We start from the raw sequence: 23943 nt of genomic DNA on the forward strand, positions 1-23943 counted from the left end.
TTGATCGGATTTGCAATAGGTATATCCATCTGCTAACCTTTTATTATTATAATTAATTATCAATGCATGTTTAGTTGAGTTTGAATATCTTAAATATTCATCCGTAGTGAAGTAGGTTCTGCGAATACATGTACTGCGGTCGGATAGGTGGATAAATTTTGTATTGTTTATGTTAGTTTTTTTGTTCTGTATTGTTATATTTGTTTTGTTTGTTACTTTAGGCACTTTTAAAAATTTTGGGAACGTCCAATTACAGCCGTTATGCTGCCAAATTTCGGTAGAATTTGGATCAAATTTCGGTAGAATTTAGTGTTAGTAGCATGATTATCAATGTCAAAGTTCATATTTGAAAGGTTCTCAAATTTTGTTTGTTAATGGTTTAGATATGGCCAACTCGGGTTCAGGATCTGATTCAGACCTAGAGGCAGAGTGTCCAACAGTAATACCTACAAGAGGGCCTACTCAAATGAATGAAATATCCAAGCTAATGGATCAAGGCAAAAGAGTGGCCCTCGAGGTTAATGACAAAGGACAATACTGCGGGAAAATCTATGCTAAGCTCGTATCCACTCTAGGAGTCAGATGCCGGCAGACGATAGGGTTGCCCTATAAAAACTGGAAAGAAGTCAACCCGACTCTGAAAAATAAAGTTTGGAAAGACATACAAGTAAGTTGTTATTTGTTAGAATTTTGATTTGTTTTTCTATTAATTCAAATGTTCACTCTAACCATGTTTGTTTAACTTCAAACTAGACATGGTTCATTGTGCCGGACTCCTTCAAACATGATTGTCTCATCCTAGCTGGGAAGTTAATAAAAGACTATAAGAATAGGATGACAAAAGACATCATAATGCCCGCTTTGCAAGAGAAGAATCTGGGACGACTAACACAAATCCCTTAAAAGCACCCCGAGATCGACGCTGCTGATTGGTGCACTTTTGTTGAAAGTCGACTAACTCCTGAATTTCAGGTACGCTAATTATATTAACACTAAGATAAACTCTTAAATACAAGTACATGTATCTAATGTATTTTTTTGGTATTGTAGGAATTGAGTAAGGTGCAACGTGAACGTTCCTCGAAAATCCAATCCAGACATCGAAGTGGTCAGAGTGGAATGGTGAACGTACGGGAAGCTGTGGTAAGTAATGCTTAAAATTTAATGAGCTATAATGTGCTATAAAATTTAATTGGTACTCATTTAATTATTATAACGTGATGTAGAAAAAGGATCTCGAAGTTGCAGATCCCCCCGCCACCGTGTTTAGATTAAATCTCGCACCAAGAGTCGAAAACTTGTCACTCATTACGACAAGGAAATTGCAGAGAAGATAGTAAGTATATATTAATCCTTAATTGAGTTCAACTCATGAGTTAGTGTGTATAATTCACATACTAATTGCTTGAATATATGCGTGCATTAGGCTCAATTAGAGGAGAAGCTTAGTCAGGGACAAATTCAGGTCCAGGGCCAAAACAATATCCTAACGCAGGCGCTCAGGACACCAGAGCATCCTGGACGTGTCAGGGCTGCTGGGTATGCTATTACTTGAAATGTTATTTATTTAGTTACACAAATAAAATCGTAGTTAATTTGTATTTTATGATTTGCAGGTTCCTGACCAAGGCATCTAAACTGTTCGGCAGGAAGAAAAGGGAAGTGTCTGATGTTCTGGCTCGGCAAGCGAAGGAGATTGAAAAATTAAAAGCCGAAGTCCAATCCCTTAAGCAGAAGAGAAACGCTGCCGAACAAGAGGAAGAAGGAGAGGTGGCTGGTGAGGCGTATGTTCAACAACCATACGCTCCTGAGGATGAGGGACAACCACAAACTTATGCTGAGGAGTTTATTTCCCTCAACGACCAAGGTCTCCTGTACAATTTCGATGACCATGCGGCCCTTAATCAGCAAGTACATCTCTGCTCTGACAACATCGACAATATTGTGGCCCAAGGGTATTTGTACGTGTTGGGTTTTATGCCCTAAATAAAACTCATTTCAATATAATCGGATTTACTTATTAATATAGATCAGAAATAACATTTAATGTTGCATGGTTCACATGATTTATTTCATGATTATATATACATAATGTATGAATTCATCTGAAACCCTTTTCACATACTTGATCCTGTTTATTGTGCCGTCAACACATTGGAAAGTAAACATGACTATGTGAATAAAGTTTCCTATATTTATCAGACATAGGGTTTTACTGATATGATAATCTACAACAAGAGTTTACTTGCATTTGGAGAAATGCTATGTTCTTTCCAGAGCATTGGTTAAAGTAAAGCTCAGGTTGGATGCATGGAGTATGCATCGGAAGGGACAGATATTGAACTTTGACTTAGAATTATTAAACTTACCGTAATATCTATTCAAGTCAATATCGCCTAGTTGATCCTAGATCAAATGATCTTAATCCTGATATGATTAGGCTCAATCTCGAGAGGCTATTCGTGTTCTTTGATTTGTTAGTTAAGCCTACTTTTACGTCAGGGTGATACGTACATTTTAGGAACACGATAGTGCAATTGAGTGGGAGCGCTATCATAAACATGGAATCTATAGCTTCTATCTGGCGAATAGTAAGTAAAGGATGATCTCCTTCGAACTTGACCAAACGAAAATAAATGGTGGAGATCTCATTTCACATAAGCTGAAATATCATTTATACGGGGTCAAGTGTTTTAAGGAATAAATACATTGTAGGGTGTAACGGTAATTTAATCCCTTTACAGTGTAGATCATTCATATAGAGGATCAGTGATCACATTAGGATTATAACAATGGATAACTGATGATGCGTCTATATGGTGGAACATATAGAGCATTCTATTATACTGAGAGTGCAATTCTAAGTTCTATGCGTGGATTCAACGAAGAATTAATAAGTTAGTGAATTTTAGTAATAAATTCTTGATCTACTTATTGGAAGCTCAATTATATAGACCCATGATCCCCGCACTAGTTGAGATAATATTGCTTGTAAGACTCATATAATTGGTTTTGATTAATCAATTATAATTCTCAAATTAGACTATGTCTATTTGTGAATTTTCACTAAGTAAGGTCGAAATTGTAAAGAAAGAGTTTGAAGGGGCATATTTGTTAATTATGATACTTTGTATGGTTCAATTAATAAATATGATAAATGACAATATTATTTAATAATTATAGTTATCAAATAGTTAGAATTAGCATTTAAATGGTTGAATTTGAAAATTGGCGTTTTTGAGAAAATCAGATGCAGAATTGAGAAAACTGCAAAATCCAAGTAAGGCCCATTACTGTACATGGCCGGCCACTTGGTTTAAATTTTTAAACTGATATTTTCATTATTTTAATGCCAAATAATTCAAACCTAACCCTAGTGCAATGCTATAAATAGATAGTGAAGGCTTCAGAAAAATTACACTTAAATTTTCTACTTGTTCATTCAGAAAAAAAAAAAACTGAGTCTTCTCTCTCCCTATCTTTGGCCGAGCCCACTCTCTCTCTCTTCCTCATTGAGATTTCGAAATTCTTAGTGTATGAGTAGTGCCCACACACATCAAGTGATGCCTCAATCATAGTGAGGAAGATTGTGAAGAAAGACTTTCAGCAAGAAGGAGGTTTCAACATCAAAGATTCAGAGAAAGAGATCCAGGTTCAGATATTGATAATGCTCTGCTACAGAAAGGAATCAAGGGCTAGATATCTGAACGGAAGGAGTCATTATATTCCGCTGCACCCAATGTAAGGTTTCCTAAATTTTATATGTGTTTATTTCATCGTTTTAGAAAGTTCATATTTAGGGTGTTAATCAACATACTTGTGAGTAGATCTAAGATCCTGGTAAAATAATTTCCAATAGTACGAGCATGTTGGTAAAATCACTATTCACTGCACGGACTATGATGATTCACATGCCCAGATTCTGGTTTCGGAAATCCAAGAGGACGCTGAAATCCCAATCCCAATTGAAGGGCTAAGATATGTTAGGGACGTATCACAGATGTTCCTTTCTTGGCCTAAACACTTAATTCTAACAACCGAGGTAACTTCTCTTATAAATTAATTATTAATGATTAGTGGAGTTTGAATATCTTCAATATTCAACCATAGTGAAGTAGGTTCTGCGAATATATGTGTTGCGGTGGGATGGATGAACAAACTACTGTTATATATGTGTTATTTGTCGTTATACAGGCATGTTTAAAAATTTTGGGGGCATTCAATTACAACCGTTATGCTGCCAAAATTTTGGTAGAATTCGGATAAAATTTGATATATTATGTTCCGTTTTGTTTAGGGTCCACTCGCTCAACCGCCCTCAAGACGTGATGCGTCAAAGGGGAAAGCTCCGATGCTTTCTCCACAAGGCGGTGGTGCACGGGAAGATGAATTGTTCTCAGAAGAGAAGATGGCCTTGATCCCTAATTCGCTAAAATGGATGATTCGTGAATTCCTGAGCCTCAAAGATAAACGTGATATAATCACAATTGCTGTCCCCCGAGGATTCATAGCACCGCGTACCCAGATCACGTTATCTGGAGAGGATTTGTAGCAGGTTGCTACGTGTGACTTCATCGGCAACCAGGGAATGTTGTTTGGAATGATGTATACTCTTCTTTAATCTAATTAACCTTATATATCAAATTCTAGTCAAATTATTATAAGACACTAACACTTTTTTTGGCAGGCACATCTGGGAGAGCATCAACGGTATGAGAAAAATTTTCAAGTTTTACGACCCAGAGCTTCTCGTAGTGCATGGGAACTGTAACGCCCTAAATAATAAGGCATGCTACCCAATAAACTTATGAAACCCTAATACCCTAATCAAGATTACTAGTAAAATAAGCGCAGAAATTGAACTTTATTAATAAACGGAATGAAAATAACTTGTAATAATTTAAACCTTATAATTTAAAAGTTACAAAAGTTGGGATCCCAAAAGTATTTACAAAATACTATTACAAGTTCTTTTCCTTTTGCCGACCTAAGCGGCAAAATAGAGTCTCAAAATACATCATTAGTAGACCCCAACCCGCTTGGTCTAGTGTGGCCCGAACATGTACATTCCTCGTCCAGCTCCTACACTCATGGCTGATCAAACACAACTTTACCCTTTCCTGCACAGTAGAGCACCCGTGAGCCAAGCCCAGCAAGACAATATAAAACATAACAATAATATACTCAACATATAATATAAATAGTAATGCCATTTAACTCTGTCTGTGTGTCACAGACCTACATGTTGGGCTCACATGCCTGTTTATGTTTACGTGACGTAAACCTACGTGTTACTCTCACACGTCTATTTATGTCTACGTGGCATAGACCTACGTGTTGCTCTCACACGTCTAAATACAATAAGGCCTTAGAATGGTTCATCTCGGTTATGGTTACCGAGTCCAACCCGATTATGCCTTAAACGCATAACCCTTAAATCTCAATATAATTATATACTTAGCATGGCATAGTATTTACTCAACTTATATCACTAGGGTAATAACCCTAGGCTATTAACTGTTCATATTAGGGTAATAACCCTAATCCCAGTTACAATTACTCACATATATCATATTCAACATAAGCGCCACCGCGCATACTCTACGTGCAAACTACTGTCTTACCTGTTGTCCCGCAATAACAGAGATTCCAAACTCCTGGGTGCTCCTCATCAAGTGTCGGTAATCCTAGTCACACAACCCGGGATTTCACAAATAGGGTTAATCCCTAATTTAACTTTCACATAGTATAAACATGGCATTCAAAACATAGATAATCAAATAGAGCTCGGAACGAGCTTTCCAACGATATAAAGAACGTCCCAAACGGAGTCCCGAGTCAAAAGTTATGGCCAAAACAAAATTGGGAAAAACATACTTTTTCACTGCCAAACCCAGTCGCGACGGCCAAAAATCCTGTCGCGACGACTGGGTTTAGAACACCCAAAAACTCCATTTTTAAGGCCTAAACATGCCAAATTTTCCTAGATTTCGAACCCCAACCAAACAGAGGGTAAAAATGCATATTAAGGCTCAAAAATCACAACTCAAATGCATCTAAACTAAGATTCAAACAACAAACAACATAAGCTCCAAACAAGAGCAAGATTCTCCAAGAACCCAACTTCAAGAGCTTAAAAGCTTCACCAAAATTCTCAGCCCACAATAACAACAAATTCACAGCTGTAAACTCAATTAAGAAACACAATAGAACCCCTAAAATCAATTCAAAAACACCACACAAGTATCCTACAACAATTCCTAACCCAATCAAGCATAAGACATCAACACCACACCAATATCAACATACATGCATTTCCAAGAACATCACAAGCTCAAAATCATAAATTCAACTTTAATTTCAGCAACTTTAAAAAAAAAAAACAAGAATCAAAGCTATAGGAATTACCTCAACCTCCTAGCAAGGATCAAGTCTTAACTCCACAAAATCTAGCTTTACCCACATAAACTCAAGCAATTTCATAATTTGCAAAAATGAGACAAAGGAGAGAGAGAGGGGGGGGGGGTCGGTCTTGAAGTGTAAAAAACCAGAAAATGGTTTTCCATTTAATTAAAAATCATCCTTTTGTTGTAGATAAATCAAGGGTCAAAATGACCATAATGCCCCTAGAGCCATATAACACACATAAAAGCATTTAAAGGCAGTTCTGTCAATCTCATCACAAATATTCTCAAATTAATTTCAAATTAATCACATATAGATAAAATGTCAATAAATCATCCCAAAATTGTATTTCGGCCCCGAACCCAGTTCGGCCCGAAATACCCGGTTGTGACTATACCGCGCTAACCTGTCAGAACACACCTAAAAAAGACAGCACAGGCACACTATATAATAATATAGTCCCATTAAACACGTAATTAAATTAATTTCATCATTTTACCCTTCTCGGGTCATAATTACTAAAATGCCCCTGCTCACCAACGGGGTCTTAACATATAATTAACCAAATTAATTCACATATACTGAATTATATAATAATATAATTCCTCAATTATTCATAATTATCTAATTAGGGTTTTGCTAATCCATTTCTTAATTCTAGGGTATTACAGGAACACCGATGAAGAAAAGAGTCAAACTTTTGACGATGCGGCAAGACGATTGGTTGATTGGTTATCATTAATGAATAACAACCACCAAATGCTCTTTATTCCTTGGAATATCGGGTAAACTTTATTTAATTCTTTAGTGTTAATTGTTCATTTCTATATTATCACTTCAAATTATTTTTATACTATCTTACTTATATTCCAATATAATTTTTTAGTGCGCATTGGACGCTAGTGGTGGTTACGCCAAGAAAAATTATCCATTTAAACCCTGTACGTGGCCACCCAATTTCTGAAGAAATTACTCAAATGATCGGAAGATAATAATTTAATGACTTCTTATGTAACAAATTTAAATTAACTAACGAATTGAAATGCTAATATAATTTTTCAAAACAGAGCATTCATATATAGGGGACACACATGAGTATCTTGGCCTGTGGCTAGGAATTTCACAAGCAAATTGTCCAAGACAACCTAAAAGCCAAGAATGTAGTTTTTATGTTTTGAAATATATCACTGACATCGTCGCACGTGCAAACCCCAACCGTTACATACAAGATCAAAAAGTTGTAAGTTTAATTATTGATTATAGTATTTATTATAATAACAAATATATAATATGCATATATATAAACTAATATAAATTTTTAATTTTTTTAACAGTTTTGGGGTAAGAAGCAATACGATCCAAAAACTGAATTGTTACCATTACAGCGAAAGTGGATAGAACGATTGATGGCGGTGATTCACGGTGACGATTGAGGTTGAAAGGTCCAAGAATTTTTCTTCATTATGTAATTTTTATAGATTAACTTGTAGTTAGATTTATTAACTTATTAATATTTTTGACTAATTTTACATTAGTGTTTGTGTAATATTTAATTACTTTTATGAAATGAAATTATGTATTTTAGCCAATTTTAAAATTAATATAAATAATATTTAATTTACCTTTTAAAAAATAAATATGTAATTTAAATTAAATAAAATAATATATAAATTAATAAATATTTAATTAAAATAAATTATATAAAATTAAAAAACTGAAAAATGCTCGTTTTTGGCGTCGGTTCCTACGCCACTTATGGCGTCGGTTATTAGCTAGGAACCGACGCTATAGATACCCCTATGGCGTCAGTTCCTAGCTAATAACCGACGCCATAGGGGGTATAAATAGCGTTCGGTTTTTAAAAATCCTTTAGCGTCGGTAGCGAATTTTGCCAAAACCGACGCTGAAAGGACTTAAAAACTGTCTCGAAAGAGGGTTTTTATAGTAGTGCATAAATATTGAAAGATCGATAATTACAAAATATCTATGATATTTATGACTTGATCATATTGACTAACTATGATAGAATTCAAAGACTAACTAAATGTGACCTTTGGAGAAATTTACCTGGGTGAATTACATGTCTACAAATCATATCGAGAAGTTAAAAATAATCAAAAGTTCCTTCTCTCCAAAGGGAAAGAGAGCATAATAACTGCTTAAGCTAGCTATCGACGTTAGAATGTATTAGCCAGAGGTAGTTATAAGTATTCCTCTAGATATTATTTGCCTTATATTAAGAAATATAAAATATTTGAGAAGTTTCAATATATTTTTTTTTTTTTGAAAAATGATTAAATACCAATTTGATAAAAGATTAAAAATCTTATGAACCGATACGGGTGGAAAATGTGATACGGGTGGAAAATATGAATATACACTTCAAAATTCATTTAATTGAATTTGAAATTGCATACACTATACCCCAAGTAAACGTCAATATATTGCATACTTATGTAAGGTTAATAATTAAAATCAGGTCATTTCAAGATAAATACCATTAACACCTAAATAAATCCATTTTTATTGTAGCAAAATAATAATAATAATAATAATAATGAACATGCATCAACTTATCGTGAATGGAAAGTTGGGGAAATATATAAATAATTATTACAAATCCTATGTGTGTCTTATATATTGTTTTTCATGACTTGTTTATTAAATATATATCTTGTCATGAAGTAAACCATCATGATCTCTTATATAATTTTAAAGACTATATACTAGGCATAACTAATTTACAGTACTTTTCCTTTCCTATTTATAGGTGCCATTTGTTGCATGTTATAAGATAAATCAAACAAAACTATATATAACAATTATAAGTATTAATTAATTTCCAGAATGGGTATCCATAGTAGTCATAGAGTTAGAATAATAAGTGTGGTTTCATTTCTTTTATTGGGTTTGGTAATTGGTACATGCGCCTCTAGAGCATTCTTTGATAGTACTATAAGTACTAGTGGTGCAAGAAAAGATGGAAGCAGTGCTGGTGATCATGGCACACGCCAAACTGAAGTCGGTGAAGGAGGTAGTACTGGAGGACAAGCTGGTGGTGGTGGTACTGGAGTGTTGAGAATCATGGGGTTCCATCTCAAAACCAATTGGCAATGAATGGAAGCCCATGTTCTTATATATGGCTCAATACTTTCACATTTAATCCATGTGGGATCGAAAGATCACTAGGGATATAGCTCTGATACCATGTTGAGAATCATGGAGTTCCATCTCAAAACCAATTGGCAATGAGTGAAGTAGCCCATATTCTTATATATGGCTCAATACTTTCACATTTAATCCATGTGGGACAATATTCTCCAATATGGAGGACAAGCTAGCTAGTGGTGGTACTGGAGGAAGACATGGCGGTGGACGCGGCGGCAGTAGTACTGCTAAAGATGAATATCAAAGTAACTATAGAGGTGGTGGCATTCAGTAGGCATGGTCATCTATATATATGCTACCAGAAATAAAAATCATTGTGTATTTATTTGTTCGAAAAACAGCTTATTCTTACTCATTAATACTACAAAAAATAATGTATGAGTGAAAGAGCTATTACATTTATATGTATGAATGCCAACTTCATGATAACTTTGTATTTTCTCTTTCTTTTAATGTATATTAATTATGAATTCTTCTATATACATTGCAAGTCTATAAGCAAGTAATATTGAAGTGAGAGTCCTTCTATGACCTTTTATTATAACTTTTTTCTCAATTATAGTATTTTTTTTCAATGGAAAATCAATTTTATTTAACTATCGATTTCAGTTACCAAATAAAGTAACAACTCAGTTTGAACAGGTTCTGAATTGAAATGACGACTAGGATACAATATTGCAACTCGAGCCAAACTATGAGTCACCACATAAACTGGCGTTTTATGAAATAAAGTGAGACTTTTTTAAAATTGCAAGCAAACTTTTACAATCTTGGACGACTAAATCAAACAAAAAATTCATATCGATAAAGCTCCTTAATGTCTACAGCAGACCAAAGCAATCGGTCTCCACCACAACCCGCTACCAATTTTGATCTTTAATCCAGCTAAGAGCTTCCCGAACACCCATAGCCTCGGCAAGTTCAGGCTCAACCAAACTAAAAGAAAAAATAGTACATCCCTCTATAAGAAAGTCATCTGAGTCTCGAGGTACCGTAACTTTGACTCCCATCAAATAAAGTTATTACATCTATATTGACCTTAATACTATTTTCTTGTGGAGGTGTCCAATACTCTCGCTACCATCACCCGCCTGAAAATCAGGCCATGGTGAATCTATTTTAGATTTCTGAGCATTATTCCATTAATCAAAGTAACCTTTTACAAAGACAACAATTATTTATGCTCTCACTAGTTTACCATTCCATACAAATCATTTCATGCTCCCCAAATAGCCCAAGAAATGACTGGCAAAAGGTATTTTTTTTCCTTCTTTGTACGTTGAAAGGCATTAGCACACCAATCAAAGAAACTTGCAACATGCTCAACCACTATCCCTATGTCGACCTTATTCCAACATGTTTCTATTGCCTTGCAAGTTACTAGATAATGGAGAATTGTTTCATCAAACTCATTGCACAAAGGACATAAAGGACTCTACATACTTGGTATGCAGTTGTAAGTTTGTTGGAAGACACCCCGACGTTGCACGCCATAAAAAATATTTTATCCTTGGTGGAAGTCTCAAACTCCACATCTTGTCCATAAAGAATAAGCATCATTCTCAAACCAGTGACCTTGAGATTGCTAGAGTAAATTGTAGGCACTTCTTACTGAGTATATACTCGAAGTCTCCTTTAATCACACGTAATGGCCAGTTACTTGAGCAATTTGTAAGGAAAGATTAGTAATCAAAGCTTACTCACGCACCTCAAAAAAGATTAGCAATAAGATCTATATCCAAACCCAAGCCACCAATGTTCATAATGGAGTGAACCGTAGCATTAAGAAGAGCAGGGTGGTTTGAAACCAAAAAAGGATTAACCTGGTCAGGGAGCCAAGGTTCACCTAAGATAGAGATGTTACAACCATCACCAATACACCAACAAACTCCGTGCTTAACCAACTCTTGCGATCCATAATACTTCACCACATAAAACTTGGGTTGTGACCAAGTTGAGTTGAAACAAAATTAACATTCAGAAAATATCTCAATTCAAAGATTCAAGAAGCCAAAGAGAGAGGTCTAGTGAGAAGCTTCCACCCCTACTTGCCTAAAAGGGCAAGGTTAAAATCCTCAAGCTCATGAAACCCATACCACCCCAACTTTTATGATGACATAGTCTTTCCCAAGACATCCAATGAATGTCTTTAGATGTATTTTTGGAAGATTTCCACCAAAAAAAGGCCATCATCCGCTCCATGTCACGGTTAATGTCTAAGGGCAACAAAAAGACTCCCATGGCATAAATTTCTTTTCTAGCTGTAGATAAGAGTGTTCCTTCCCAATCCTGAAGCCTTTTCTGAACCTTGTCACGTAGATAACCAAGGACAACTGTCTTGTGTCTATTCTTGGTGTTGACCTCAGATTTGGTCTATTGACAACAGAGCCTTATTTATGATCGGAATCACTACGTGTAAACAACTAAAGCAAGTAAAGAGAATAGCACAATAATATTTATAGAGGTTCAGCCTTTTTGGTTAACAGGTAATGAGCTACTCCTCTTTTTGTTATATTGATTTAAGAGATAATACCACTCAGATTACAGGCTTTTACCTTATAATTTCTAGAGTGGCTCTCTATGAATAGTACAACAGTGAGAACAATTTTAAGAAGATCTCTACTGAGTGAAATGGGAAATAAACTTAGTGTCTTATAGAGTGCATGTGGCATGTAGGAGAGAGAGAGAGAGAGAGAGAGAGAGAGAGAGAGAGAGAGAGAGAGAGAGAGAGAGAGAGAGAGAGAGAGAGATAGATAGATAGATAGATAGATAGATAGATAGATAGATAGATAGATAGATTGAGAGAGAGAGAGAGAGAGAGAGAGAGAGAGAGAGAGAGAGAGAGAGAAAATTCTCTAAGGTTTTGAGAGTTAGAACTTCAGAACTCAAGAATTAGAACTTAGCCTTTTAGTCTAGTCTAATGCTGTTGATATAGATGAGAGCTTACAAAAGATCTAATTCAAAGTAGGCTAATATCCCTCAAAATGAGGACATATTGCCTCTTTCTTACATATTAAATATACTGTTAATCACAAATTAATTGCTCCTAAAGAATAGGTAACTATTTGGAGTTGAACGGTTCTGGCATGCCCTTCTCTCAAAATAGGTATTGGGAAGTTACACAGCCTACAAAATGGCCATGCAAAAGACCAACAGTTCCCTAGTGGGAATGTGAGCAACAAAAAAGAATTTAATGATTGGCAAAAAATCCATTCTTTGTTGTGAAGTGAGTCACATGATAGCCCAAGTATTTGACCGGCCATAAACGGCCCAGTTAAGACTTCAACAATCAAAACTGAAGGTGGAAAATTCATATATGTACAAACGCCTGTACAGGGACTTTAGGGGCAAATGTTATTCAAATTTTTGTCCACATGATGTGGCATGTACACACAGGAAAAAATTGATGCCACGTGGAGTACAACCTATCAGTCAGTGAGCCACATCATCATGTATAACTTACAAATTGACGAAGGGGAAAAATGATCAAGCAGAATGACGAAATAAACTGGCCAACCAAGAGGGTCGGTCGGACCACCTGTTAGGCTATTTTTAGCCTACGTTTTGGGTCACTTTTTATAGTTGTTTTCCTTCTTTGTTATTATTTTTGGAATAGAATTATGCTTGTTTTCTTTATTTTCAGGTTTCACACTTGGAATGTATAAATTGATCAAATTTCGGAAAACAACAATCTATAGAATATAGAAAATTCTGCAAGAAAATAAAGCTAAAACTTCAAGCTTAAATTTGAATATGTTCTGGTAAGATTTTGGAAAATGTCAAAACATAAAAGTTTTAGATTTCTTTTTCTTCTTTCCAACGCATCTTGAATCCACTCATTTGGAGTTCGTATATGAAAGTTATGCATATTTTACTGAAAGATGTTGAAGCTGTCAAATTTTGCTTCTGTAGTCGTGACCACCACTTTCCATGGTCGCGACCCTTTTTTCATGGTCGCGACTAGGAGGCCAAACAGCAAGTTTTTTTTCCGTATTTTGCCTATGGTCGCGACTAGGGTTTATATGGTCGCGACCAGGGGCGAAACACGGGATTTTTGGCGAGTTTTTGACTTTTTCAGAGGTAGCAACCCTAATTTCTATTTAAGGGGCTCGTGTTTTAGAAGGAAGGGAGGCAGAAATTGGATCCAAAAGTGAAAGAAGGAGGCAGAGGAAGCAATGGTGGCGATCCAGAATGCAATCACCAACTAGTTCTTTCTTAAACTCTTGATTTCTATGTTAATTTCTGTTTTAGTTTTGATTATGGATGTTATTATGGATTTTATGAACTAAAATCCTATTTAGGGAGATGATGAAAGTTAATTGAAATTACTTTTGGTTAATGATAATTGCTATTTCTCCTTTCTTGATTGTGAATTTATCCATATTTGTGTTTAATTACATGTTTAAGATTGATCACCTTCTACATGTTCTATGATCCTAATTCAAAATCTGAAAAGTGAGAATTGGGAATGCTAAAATTGGATAAACTAGGTTTTGATGTGAAACGAAAGTATTTGCATAGCCTTTGTGACATTTAGATTGCTTAATGTTGATTATATGTTAATCTATCTCAGAGATGATTAGATAACATGTAATTTAGGACCTAAAAGATCTGAAAAGAGTTAGGTTAATTTTATAATCTTTCATTCACATAAAGAAATAGGAATAGTAATTAGCATTAACAATTGGGTAACTAAATCAACATGATTCTTTTCCCTAATTTCTCATCCTTAATTAAACACCTTTATTGCTTTCTTTAATTTTCTTATTTTTCTTTATTTCAAAATCTATCAAAATTATTTATCTACCAAATAGAATCATAAGTCTAATTTAGTGGTATTCAGTTCAATTTCATGTGGTTCGACCTCACCTGCGTGAGTTTACTACTTGATTACGTGCACTTGCGTATTGTTCATAATTTTCGTAACACCACCCCTAGTCAGCTGTTGTATACCAAAATGGTACGTTTTACATTTATCAACTCGCAAGCGCACGAATCTTTATTGTAGTATTGAGATTGTGAAGAACGAGGTCGAACCCATGGGAATTGCGTGAAAATCGAAGAAAATACTAATTTAATCTAAGCTATTACAACTCTAACCTAGTTCCAAAAATGGTGAGGGTTTTTTGTAACAAAATAAAATAAAGTGTTTAAACTATAAAAATGACAGTAAAATGACAGTAACAGATATTTTCAGTAATATTTGAGATATTATTAAGGGTTCAGAATCCACTTAAGTATATATAAAAATATTTATCTTTATATTGATTCTCATCATTTAACCAGTAATCAAACCAATTATTTTCTAATAAAAAATAGATTTTCCTTCACTTTAAAATTATAACTTCTAAGCATTAAATGTGAAACAATTTAATGTAAATACAAAAAATCAAAGAATATTATTTTTAATAAAATGTAGAACCAAGCATTAATAATTTCTAACTATCAAAAATACGTGATATTAAAGATGAAAGAAAATTATTTTAAGAAGCGAAAATCATAAGCATATATTATAATGAGAATCAAAAATAAAAATAAATACTTAATTAAATACACTAGGTTTCATCGTCCACCTTAATAATAAGGGAACTTAGAAACCCATAAGAAAATTAACTAAGAAAAGCGGTAAACTAACTGAGCGTTTTCTCTGGATTTTACATGCGAAACTACGAAAGCTATGCTTGAATTCTAAAATCCTAAACACATTTATAGAAGGGTAAAAAAGGACTAATACGCAATTAAACTTATTACAAATTGCATGCATGTGGGTAAAATTGTAAATACCAAAAGTTAATTTTCGGAGTGCCACGTGTCAAGCTCGGATTGGTGGCTTTGGTGTGCAACTTGACACGTGGCAAGAGGAGAGAAAGCCACCTTTTGGCTGAAGAGAATCGGACCAAACGAAGGCCACTCGCGCGCCTGGGAAGTGGCGCGCACGCACGGCTAAGGAGAAGCCGTGCGCGTCACGCGCGCGTGGGAGCAGAGAGAGGCAGGGTCGGGGCTCCTGTGACCTTGCGCGCGAATGGGAGACCGCCACGTGTCGTGGGCGTTGGTAGGAGAGAAGAGGGCCAAATGGGCTTTTGTCCTTTTGTGCTCTCTTTTGGGCTTCAAAAATGCCATTTTTCATTGCTTTGGATCACATTTTTACCATTTTTCTTTTTCTTTTCCTTTCTTTTCACAAATGCTATTTTCTCAATCAAACACAAACAAAATTAAATCCAAACAAAATATTTTCAACATAAAATATATCACAATAATTTTAATGAAAATATTTATTTAAAATTTAATTAATTTGTATTTCTTTAAATAAATACAATGCATTTTCTTAACTTTTTATTTTTCTTTTTCTCAATTATGCCATAAATACTATTATTATTTATAAACAAAGATAAAATTAATCTTAAATAAAATATTTTCAATATAATAATATATTGCATTAATTTCTTGAAAATATTATAAAGAATTAATTTTATTTTATATTTTTACACTATAAAATATGTAATATTTTGGCATTTAACACAACCCTTAACTAGCTTATTGCTAGTCCCTAGCAATTCAAGCGGATAACAAAATATTACCAAAATGAACAAATCAAACAAACTCTGACTAATTGAAACAAAATAAAATATTGGTGTAAACTACGAAAATACTATATATAAAAAATTACAATAGATATAATTCCGAGATTTTTTGTGTGTGTGTTTCAAATCATATTCTTTGCTTTAATCATAACACAGATAATATTGAAAAATCTTTAAAGTAAAAAGTCTCAACTCCAAATCCTCACAGGTATTGAAATATTTGAAAAGAGGAAGGGTTGTCACTCTTGGAGTTGGAAAGGTATATTAATTTACGCTCAAATGGATAAAGATTTTTAGGACGAACAATGTAAACAACTATTGACCAATAGATAGGCTAACCAAAAATATTTTAAAATTCAAATGACAAGTTACTTTCGGGATTTCATTACAATACCTAGAGCCAAAATAAAGAAATAAACAACGATTTTTTTTTTTTTTTTTTTTTTTTTGTAATTGGTGACTAAAATTTACAAAAAATAAACTATAGCAAAGTCTCTTTTGATTGATGATGATATATTATTTTTTTTTTCTTCTATATATATATTATATATGCATATATATTTTTACCGATATATATATTTTTTACTTTGCTAAATGATTAAAACTAAGATATTGCTCTTTATATGATATATATGTATTTTTTTTTAAGGGCAATATCCACAATAACTATTCTCGTAGCAAAATTTTATTTGGTATATTTTGAATTTTGACCAAGCTATTTGAAAGAGAAATGTTGCTCTTGTTTGATTTTTTTTTTTTTTTTTTTTTTTTTTTTTTTTTTTTACAAGAGGCAACATGTGATAAGAAAATATAAAGATAATAAATTTACAATTAGGCTCAATTCTAAAAAAAAATATCCCTCTAGTAATTGTCATATTTTCAAATTTCAAAAAATTTCGATTTTACCAATTCAGAAGATCAATATATGTTCAAAAAGTCGTTTTCTCAATTCTCACTTCTCACGAAAAATGAAAGCTTTTAACTTAAGATTTTTCTCAATAAAATGTGTTAAAAACAATCAAATCATATGTTTGGTTTGTGCAATTTTTACTGGAATTACTATCTAAGTAACTAAATATAGTATAAACTAGTCTAACACAATATTTATTTATTCACATAATTAGCAGCAGAATTTGACTCAAAATTTTCAAAAAGGTAAGAAATTTATCGAACTTAACGCAAGAATATACTCAGTACCCCCAACTAAAATGAGACAGTGTCCTCAATGTCTAAATATGTATATGATAAGAACATGAGATGAGAACTGAAAAACGGAGAATATGCACAGTGATAGATGTTAATTTTCTAAAAACAAATGACAGAAAATAAACTAAAATACTGAAAATAAAGAAAGCAATTAAAGATAGGACCAGTAGTGTAAGAATTCACTAACCTTGGTAAATTGGATCGTGAAGGAGTGTTTCCTCCACTTCAGGTGGTGTTAATTCTAAAAATGGTTTCAACCGTTGTCCATTGACTTTGAATATGTTACCGGTTAGAATTTTCAATTTCACGACATTTCCGTGAGGAAAAACGGTACGGAACGATGAATGGACCGGTCCATTTAGAACGTAACTTCTTAGGAAACGAGATGAAGGCGAGAGTTGTATAAAAGAACTTTCTGACCAGTGGAGAAATCTTTTCGCAAGATGTTCTTATCATGATACAACTTTGTACGTTCTTTGTAACTTTTTGCATAATCGTAAGCATCATTTCTCAGTTCTTCCAATTCATTTAATTGGAGCTTTCTTTTCTCTCCAGCTTTGTCTAGAGCAAAATTCAGTTGTTTAATTGCCCAAAAGGCTCTATGCTCTAACTCTACAGGTAAATGACGAGGCTTTTCCATACACTAGGCGGTAAGGTGACATTCCAATGGGAGTTTTGTATGCGGTACGATATGCCCATAAAGCATCGGTTAGTCTCGGGGACCAATCTTTCCTAGTTGGGTTATTGTTTTTCTAGGATGTGCTTTATTTCCTATTAGAGATTTCACCTTGACCACTAGTTTGAGGATGATATGGTGTAGTGACTTTGTGTGTAATGCCATAATTTTACATGAGATGTGCAAATGGCTTATTACAAAAATGTGTACCTCCATCTTTAATGATAGCACGTGGTGTGCCAAAACGGGAAAAAATATTTTCTTTCAAGAAACGAACCACCACTTTGTGGTCGTTTGTGTGACATGCAACGACTTCGACCCATTTTGAAACATAATCAACTCCAACAAGAATATACAAATTTCCAAACGAGTTAGGAAAAGGTCCCTATAAAATCAATACCCCGAACATCAAATACATCGATAATAAGAATAGGGTTTAAAGGCATCATGTTTCTTACAGACGAGACTTCCTAACTTTTGACAACGTTCACGGGCTCTACGGTATGCATATGTATCACGAAAAATTGTGGGCCAATAAAAACCACATTGTAAAATTTTTGCGGCAGTCTTTTTACTACGAAATGGCCTCCGAGGCATGATCATGACAAAGATATGATTTTAGTTTGATCACAATTCGGGATACATCTAAACGTACTATACGATCGGGACAATATTTAAACAAGTATGGATCATCCCGGATAAAATTTTTCACCTCGAATAAAATTTATTTTTATCTTGTTTAGACCAGGTGAGATGGTATTTCACCGGTAACAAGATAATTCACAATGTCGACATGCAGGCGGAGAAGAAACATGCATCAATTGTTCATCAGGAAAAGTTTCGGTGATAGGGGTAGGCTCTTTACTAGTTTCAATAACTAGCCTAGATAAGTGATCGGCAACAACATTTTCGAGACCCTTTTTTATCACGAATTTCTAGATCAAACTCTTGTAAAAGAAGTATCCAACGGATTAAACGTGATTTTGCATCTTTCTTTGACAAAAGATATCTTAAAGCAACATGATCGGAATAAACAATTATTTTAGATCCTAACAGATAAGACCTAAACTTTTCTAAGGCAAAGACTACGACAAGCAATTCTTTCTCGAGTTGTGGAATAATTTAATTGAGCATCATTTAGAGTTTTGCTAGAGTAGGAAATAACATGTGGTATTTTATCAATTCTTTGCCACTTTTAAGACGAAGCTCCTATAGCATAATCGGAAGCATCACACATTATTTCAAAAGGAAGGTTCCAATCGGGAGGTTGAATAATGGGGTGCGAGAATAGCATAGTTTTCAATTTCTCAAAAGCAATATGACAATCGTGATCAAAAACAAATGCATTATCTTTTCCAAGTAAATGGCACGAGGCCGTAGAAATTTTGCTAAAGTCTTTTATGAATCTCGTAGAAAGCCGGCGTGACCTAAGAATGATCTAATTTCTTTCACGAGTTTAGGTGGTGGAAGTTTTGAAATAAGATCAACTTTAGCTTTGTCAACTTATATTCCCTCAGATGAAATCACATGTCCCAAGACAATTCACGTTTTACCATAAAATGACATTTTTTCCCAATTTAGCACTAAATTCTTTTCTTTACAACGAATCGAAGACAAGAGGCAATTGGTGTAAACATTCATCGAAAGAAGATCCATAAATAGAAAAATCATCCATAAAGATTTCCAAAAAATGTTCAACCATATCGAGAAAAATTGCAATCATACACCTTTGAAACGTCGCGAGTGCATTGCATAAGCCAAAAGACATGCGTCGATAAGCAAATGTTCCATAAGGACATGTGAAGGTGGTCTTTTCTTGATCTCGGGTGCTATCGGGATTTGGTTGTATCCGAGTAACCATCGAGAAAATAGTACTCGTGACAGCTAATCTTTCAAGCATTTGATCAATGAAGGGTAATGGGAAATGGTCTTTTACGGTGAGGCTATTCGGTTTTACGTAGTCAATGCACACTCTCCATCCGAGTTTGGATTTTAGTGGGGATTAATTCATCGTTTGCATTCTTGACTACGGTAATTCCAGACTTCTTAGGAACAACATGGATCGGGTGCCCATGAACTATCGAAATTGGGTATATAATACCCACATCTAATGTTTTAAGTATTTCATCTCTCACTTTACTTCTTTCATATTTGGATTTAACCTTCTTTGACAACTCACGGGATGGCTTTGCATTTTCTTCTAAATGGATTCGATGCATGCACAGAAGGACTAATTCCTTTGATGTCGGCCATGGTCCACCCTATGGCTTCTTTGTGACTCTTAAGAACTTGTACCAATTTCTCTTCTTGTTTCTTGTCTAACGCGGATGCGATGATAACGAGGAAGGTTTCGACTCTCCTAGGAATGCATATTTTAGATCTTCGGGTAAAACCTTTAGATCTAACTTTGGTGGTTCGGGGAGTGGCTTGTGATTCTAATTGGCGAAAGGGTTCAATTGACTCAACTTTAGTGTTCCACTCTTCGTGTTTATCAATGGTGTAGACTCTAACAAAGAATTTACACTATCAAAAGAACTTTCAAAATTCATACCAAAATGACTTACACAATTTTCAAAAGAATTATCTTTGTTTAGCATGAAATCTTGTGTGACGAATCAATAAAATTTACCTCATATACATCATCGCAATCAACGGATTTATTAGCAACATTAAAAACATTCAACTCAGCAGTCATATTTCCAAATGATAATTTAAGAACACCATTACGGCAGTTGATGATTGCATTTGATGTGGCTAAAAATGAATCTACCAAAATGATCGGAATTTGAGCACTTATGTCTTCAACAAAATGAGTATCGAGAACAATGAAATCAACGGAAAATAAAATTTATCTACCTTAATCAAAACATCTTCTATGACACCTCTAGGAATTTTCACGAACGATCGACTAGCGAGTGTCATAGATGTTGGTTTCAGATTCCCACTAGACCGAGTTGCTTATAAACGAATAAGGCAATAAATTCACACTAGCTCTAAATCAAGTAAAGCTTTGTTAATCACATGATCACCAATAATACAAGGAATGGTGGGACACCCGGATCTTTGTGTTTAACAAGACTTTTATATTGAATTATGGAGTGACTTGTTCCGTTAAAAATGCCTTTTCGGAACATTTGTGTTTCTTTTTGCGGTACACAAATCTTTCAAGAATTTAGAGTAGGCGGTATTTGCTTAATGGCATCTAAGAAAGGGATATTTATACTTACTTGTTTGAATACCTCTAAGATGTCACCATCTTGACTACCTCTTTTGATCGAGCAATCTTTGTGGGAATGGAGCTTTTGGAATGAACGGTAAGGTTTGACTCGATTCTTCAACCGAGTCTTTGGAATGTGAACTTTGGTGACTCTTTTCATTTTCTTTCAATGAGTCTTTGTTTATTTCGGCATCAGTTTGAGAGTATGTAATCGAGTTTTTCAATAATTTTTCCGGACCTAAGGATAGAAATTGATTTAGCTTCTTGATAGGTCTAGATGTACTTACCTCGTATGACTCTTTGGATTTGGAATGGGTTGGTAGGGAAGTTTTCCTTTTCCCTTTCAGTGATGATGTATGACATTGTGTGTTTCAAGTTTTAACAGGGATTGAGAATTTGTGTGTAAAGCTTGTGGGGTGGTTTGCATAAACTGTTGTAGTGTATCCTCTAAAGATGGTTTTCTTTGTTGTTGAGGATATGGCATATTAGGTTGGGCTTGACTCTGATTGGGCGTGTTGTGTCTTGTGCCTTGATTCATTGGAGGCAGTTGTCTCCATGAAAAATTTGGATGATTTCTCCAATTTGGATTGTAGGATTGAGAAAATGGGCTATCGAGATGATTTCCCATAAGTTTGAAGAGCGTTTACTTCTTCAAAATGCCTCTTGGTATATAGGCAATGATGGACATGGTAAGACACTTATGACTTGTACTATAGCATAAGGAACAAATTTCATTCCTATGTATAGGAGTATTCATGGATTGACTTAATGACATAGCTTCAACTCTCCTAGTTAGATTTGCTAATGATGTTTTAATATCTACGTCATCTTTGACATCGTAAATTCCACCTCTCTTAGGTGTGTTGGAAGCTTTCGATCTAGGATCTTGGCAATTCCTTGTTGAGAATTTACGAGAAAGATTCTCAAGAGACTCCCAAGCCTCATCCCCTCTAAATTGCAAAAATTTTCCAGTGTGCATTGATTGTACCATTTGTCGGTTTGAGGGAGATAATCCATCATAAAAGTATTTTACCAATCTCCATTTTTCAAAACCATGGTGTGGACATTTTAGCAATAAATCTTTAAATCTTTCCCAACATTCATAAAATTCTTCGTGATCTTTCTGATAAAATTCGGAGATTTCTCTCCTAATATTATCAGATTTTAGACATGGGAAAAAATTTGGACAAAAATTTATTAACTAATTCATCCCAGTAGAAATGGATCGGGCTGGGAGTGAATTTAACCAGGCTTTAGACTTATCTTTTAATGAGAATAGAAAAAGTCTAAGCCTAACAGATTCGTCAAAAAAATTTTGAAATCTAAAAGTAGAGCAAATTTCTAAAAAATCTTTTACATGCATGTATGGATCCTCTTTACCTAACCCATAAAAAGATGGCAAAAGTTGAATTATGGAAGGTTTCAGCTCAAAATGTGTAGCATTTGTTTCAGGAAAAATAATGCATGATGGTGGATTAGCAGAAATTGGAGAAAAATGATCAATAAGAGTTTTTTCTTCCACATTTACTTGATTTGGTTCCATGATGTCAGAATTTTCACTTTTAATTTCAACCCACAATAATTTTCTTTTTACCAAACGATTTTTAGAATTTCGTTCCCAGCGAATCATACACTAAGTATCACAAAAATTAAAATAACATGAAAAAATTAGGAGGCGGTGCCTACCATATAATTGCGTAAATAAAGACTGAATTTAAAATATAGCGGGAAATAAATAATATGTATATTTGACAGAAATATAAATACTAATATTAATATATGTGCAGAAATAAAAATTTGAATTTAAAATATAGCGGGAAATAAATAATATAGATATATATTTGACAGAAATATAAATATTAATATTAATTATAATTTATAATATATAATTATATTAATAATATGCTTTTCTTAATAGTTAAGTAATGTATATATAATAATAATATAATATAAATTTATATATATAAAAATAATTAACAGTAAGTAACGTAAGTTACTTACTGTAAATTATAATAATAATAATAATAATAATAATAATAATAATATTAATAATAATAATAATAATATATAATTATATATATAAATCTTACTTCACTATTAAGAAACGTAATATATAATATATATAATATAATAACTAGTAGAAGAATTATACCAACCTGAATTAAAGTAGTTTTTCTTCTTGCAGTTCCCCGGCAACGGCGCCAAAAACTTGTTGTATACCAAAATGGTACGTTTTACATTTATCAACTCGCAAGCGCACGAATCTTTATTGTAGTATTGAGATTGTGAAGAACGAGGTCGAACCCATGGGAATTGCGTGAAAATCGAAGAAAATACTAATTTAATCTAAGCTATTACAACTCTAACCTAGTTCCAAAAATGGTGAGGGTTTTTTGTAACAAAATAAAATAAAGTGTTTAAACTATAAAAATGACAGTAAAATGACAGTAACAGATATTTTCAGTAATATTTGAGATATTATTAAGGGTTCAGAATCCACTTAAGTATATATAAAAATATTTATCTTTATATTGATTCTCATCATTTAACCAGTAATCAAACCAATTATTTTCTAATAAAAAATAGATTTTCCTTCACTTTAAAATTATAACTTCTAAGCATTAAATGTGAAACAATTTAATGTAAATACAAAAAATCAAAGAATATTATTTTTAATAAAATGTAGAACC

General features: G+C 33.8%; 1 protein-coding gene, 1 long non-coding RNA gene and 1 other non-coding gene across 3 annotated transcripts; all 3 read left to right on the forward strand.

Annotated features, from left to right (window-relative positions):
- Nucleotides 1–909: 909 nt before the first annotated feature.
- On the forward strand, nucleotides 910–1143 carry LOC133037668 (uncharacterized). The gene is made up of 2 exons (XR_009687722.1): nucleotides 910–972; nucleotides 1051–1143. It is a non-coding gene; the product is annotated as an uncharacterized LOC133037668 (long non-coding RNA).
- An 8109-nt stretch (nucleotides 1144–9252) lies between these two features.
- On the forward strand, nucleotides 9253–9847 carry LOC115717796 (uncharacterized). The gene is made up of 2 exons (XM_061116587.1): nucleotides 9253–9477; nucleotides 9737–9847. The coding sequence occupies exons 1-2, from the start codon at nucleotides 9253–9255 to the stop codon at nucleotides 9845–9847; spliced, it is 336 nt and encodes a 111-aa protein (XP_060972570.1).
- Nucleotides 9848–22302: 12455 nt separating this feature from the next.
- Nucleotides 22303–22409, forward strand: LOC133038600 (small nucleolar RNA R71). The gene has a single exon (XR_009688098.1). It is a non-coding gene; the product is annotated as a small nucleolar RNA R71 (small nucleolar RNA).
- Nucleotides 22410–23943: the final 1534 nt, after the last annotated feature.

The sequence above is a fragment of the Cannabis sativa genome, chromosome 5 (assembly GCF_029168945.1).
Source record: "Cannabis sativa cultivar Pink pepper isolate KNU-18-1 chromosome 5, ASM2916894v1, whole genome shotgun sequence".
NCBI lineage: Eukaryota > Viridiplantae > Streptophyta > Magnoliopsida > Rosales > Cannabaceae > Cannabis > Cannabis sativa.

Bases quoted from the DNA above. Each gene is read 5' to 3' on its own strand.
- LOC115717796 (XM_061116587.1), top strand. From the start codon at position 9,253: ATGGGTATCCATAGTAGTCATAGAGTTAGAATAATAAGTGTGGTTTCA. The intron at 9,478-9,736 runs GTGTTGAGAATC...TCCAATATGGAG, and splicing joins CTGGTGGTGGTGGTACTGGA to GACAAGCTAGCTAGTGGTGG.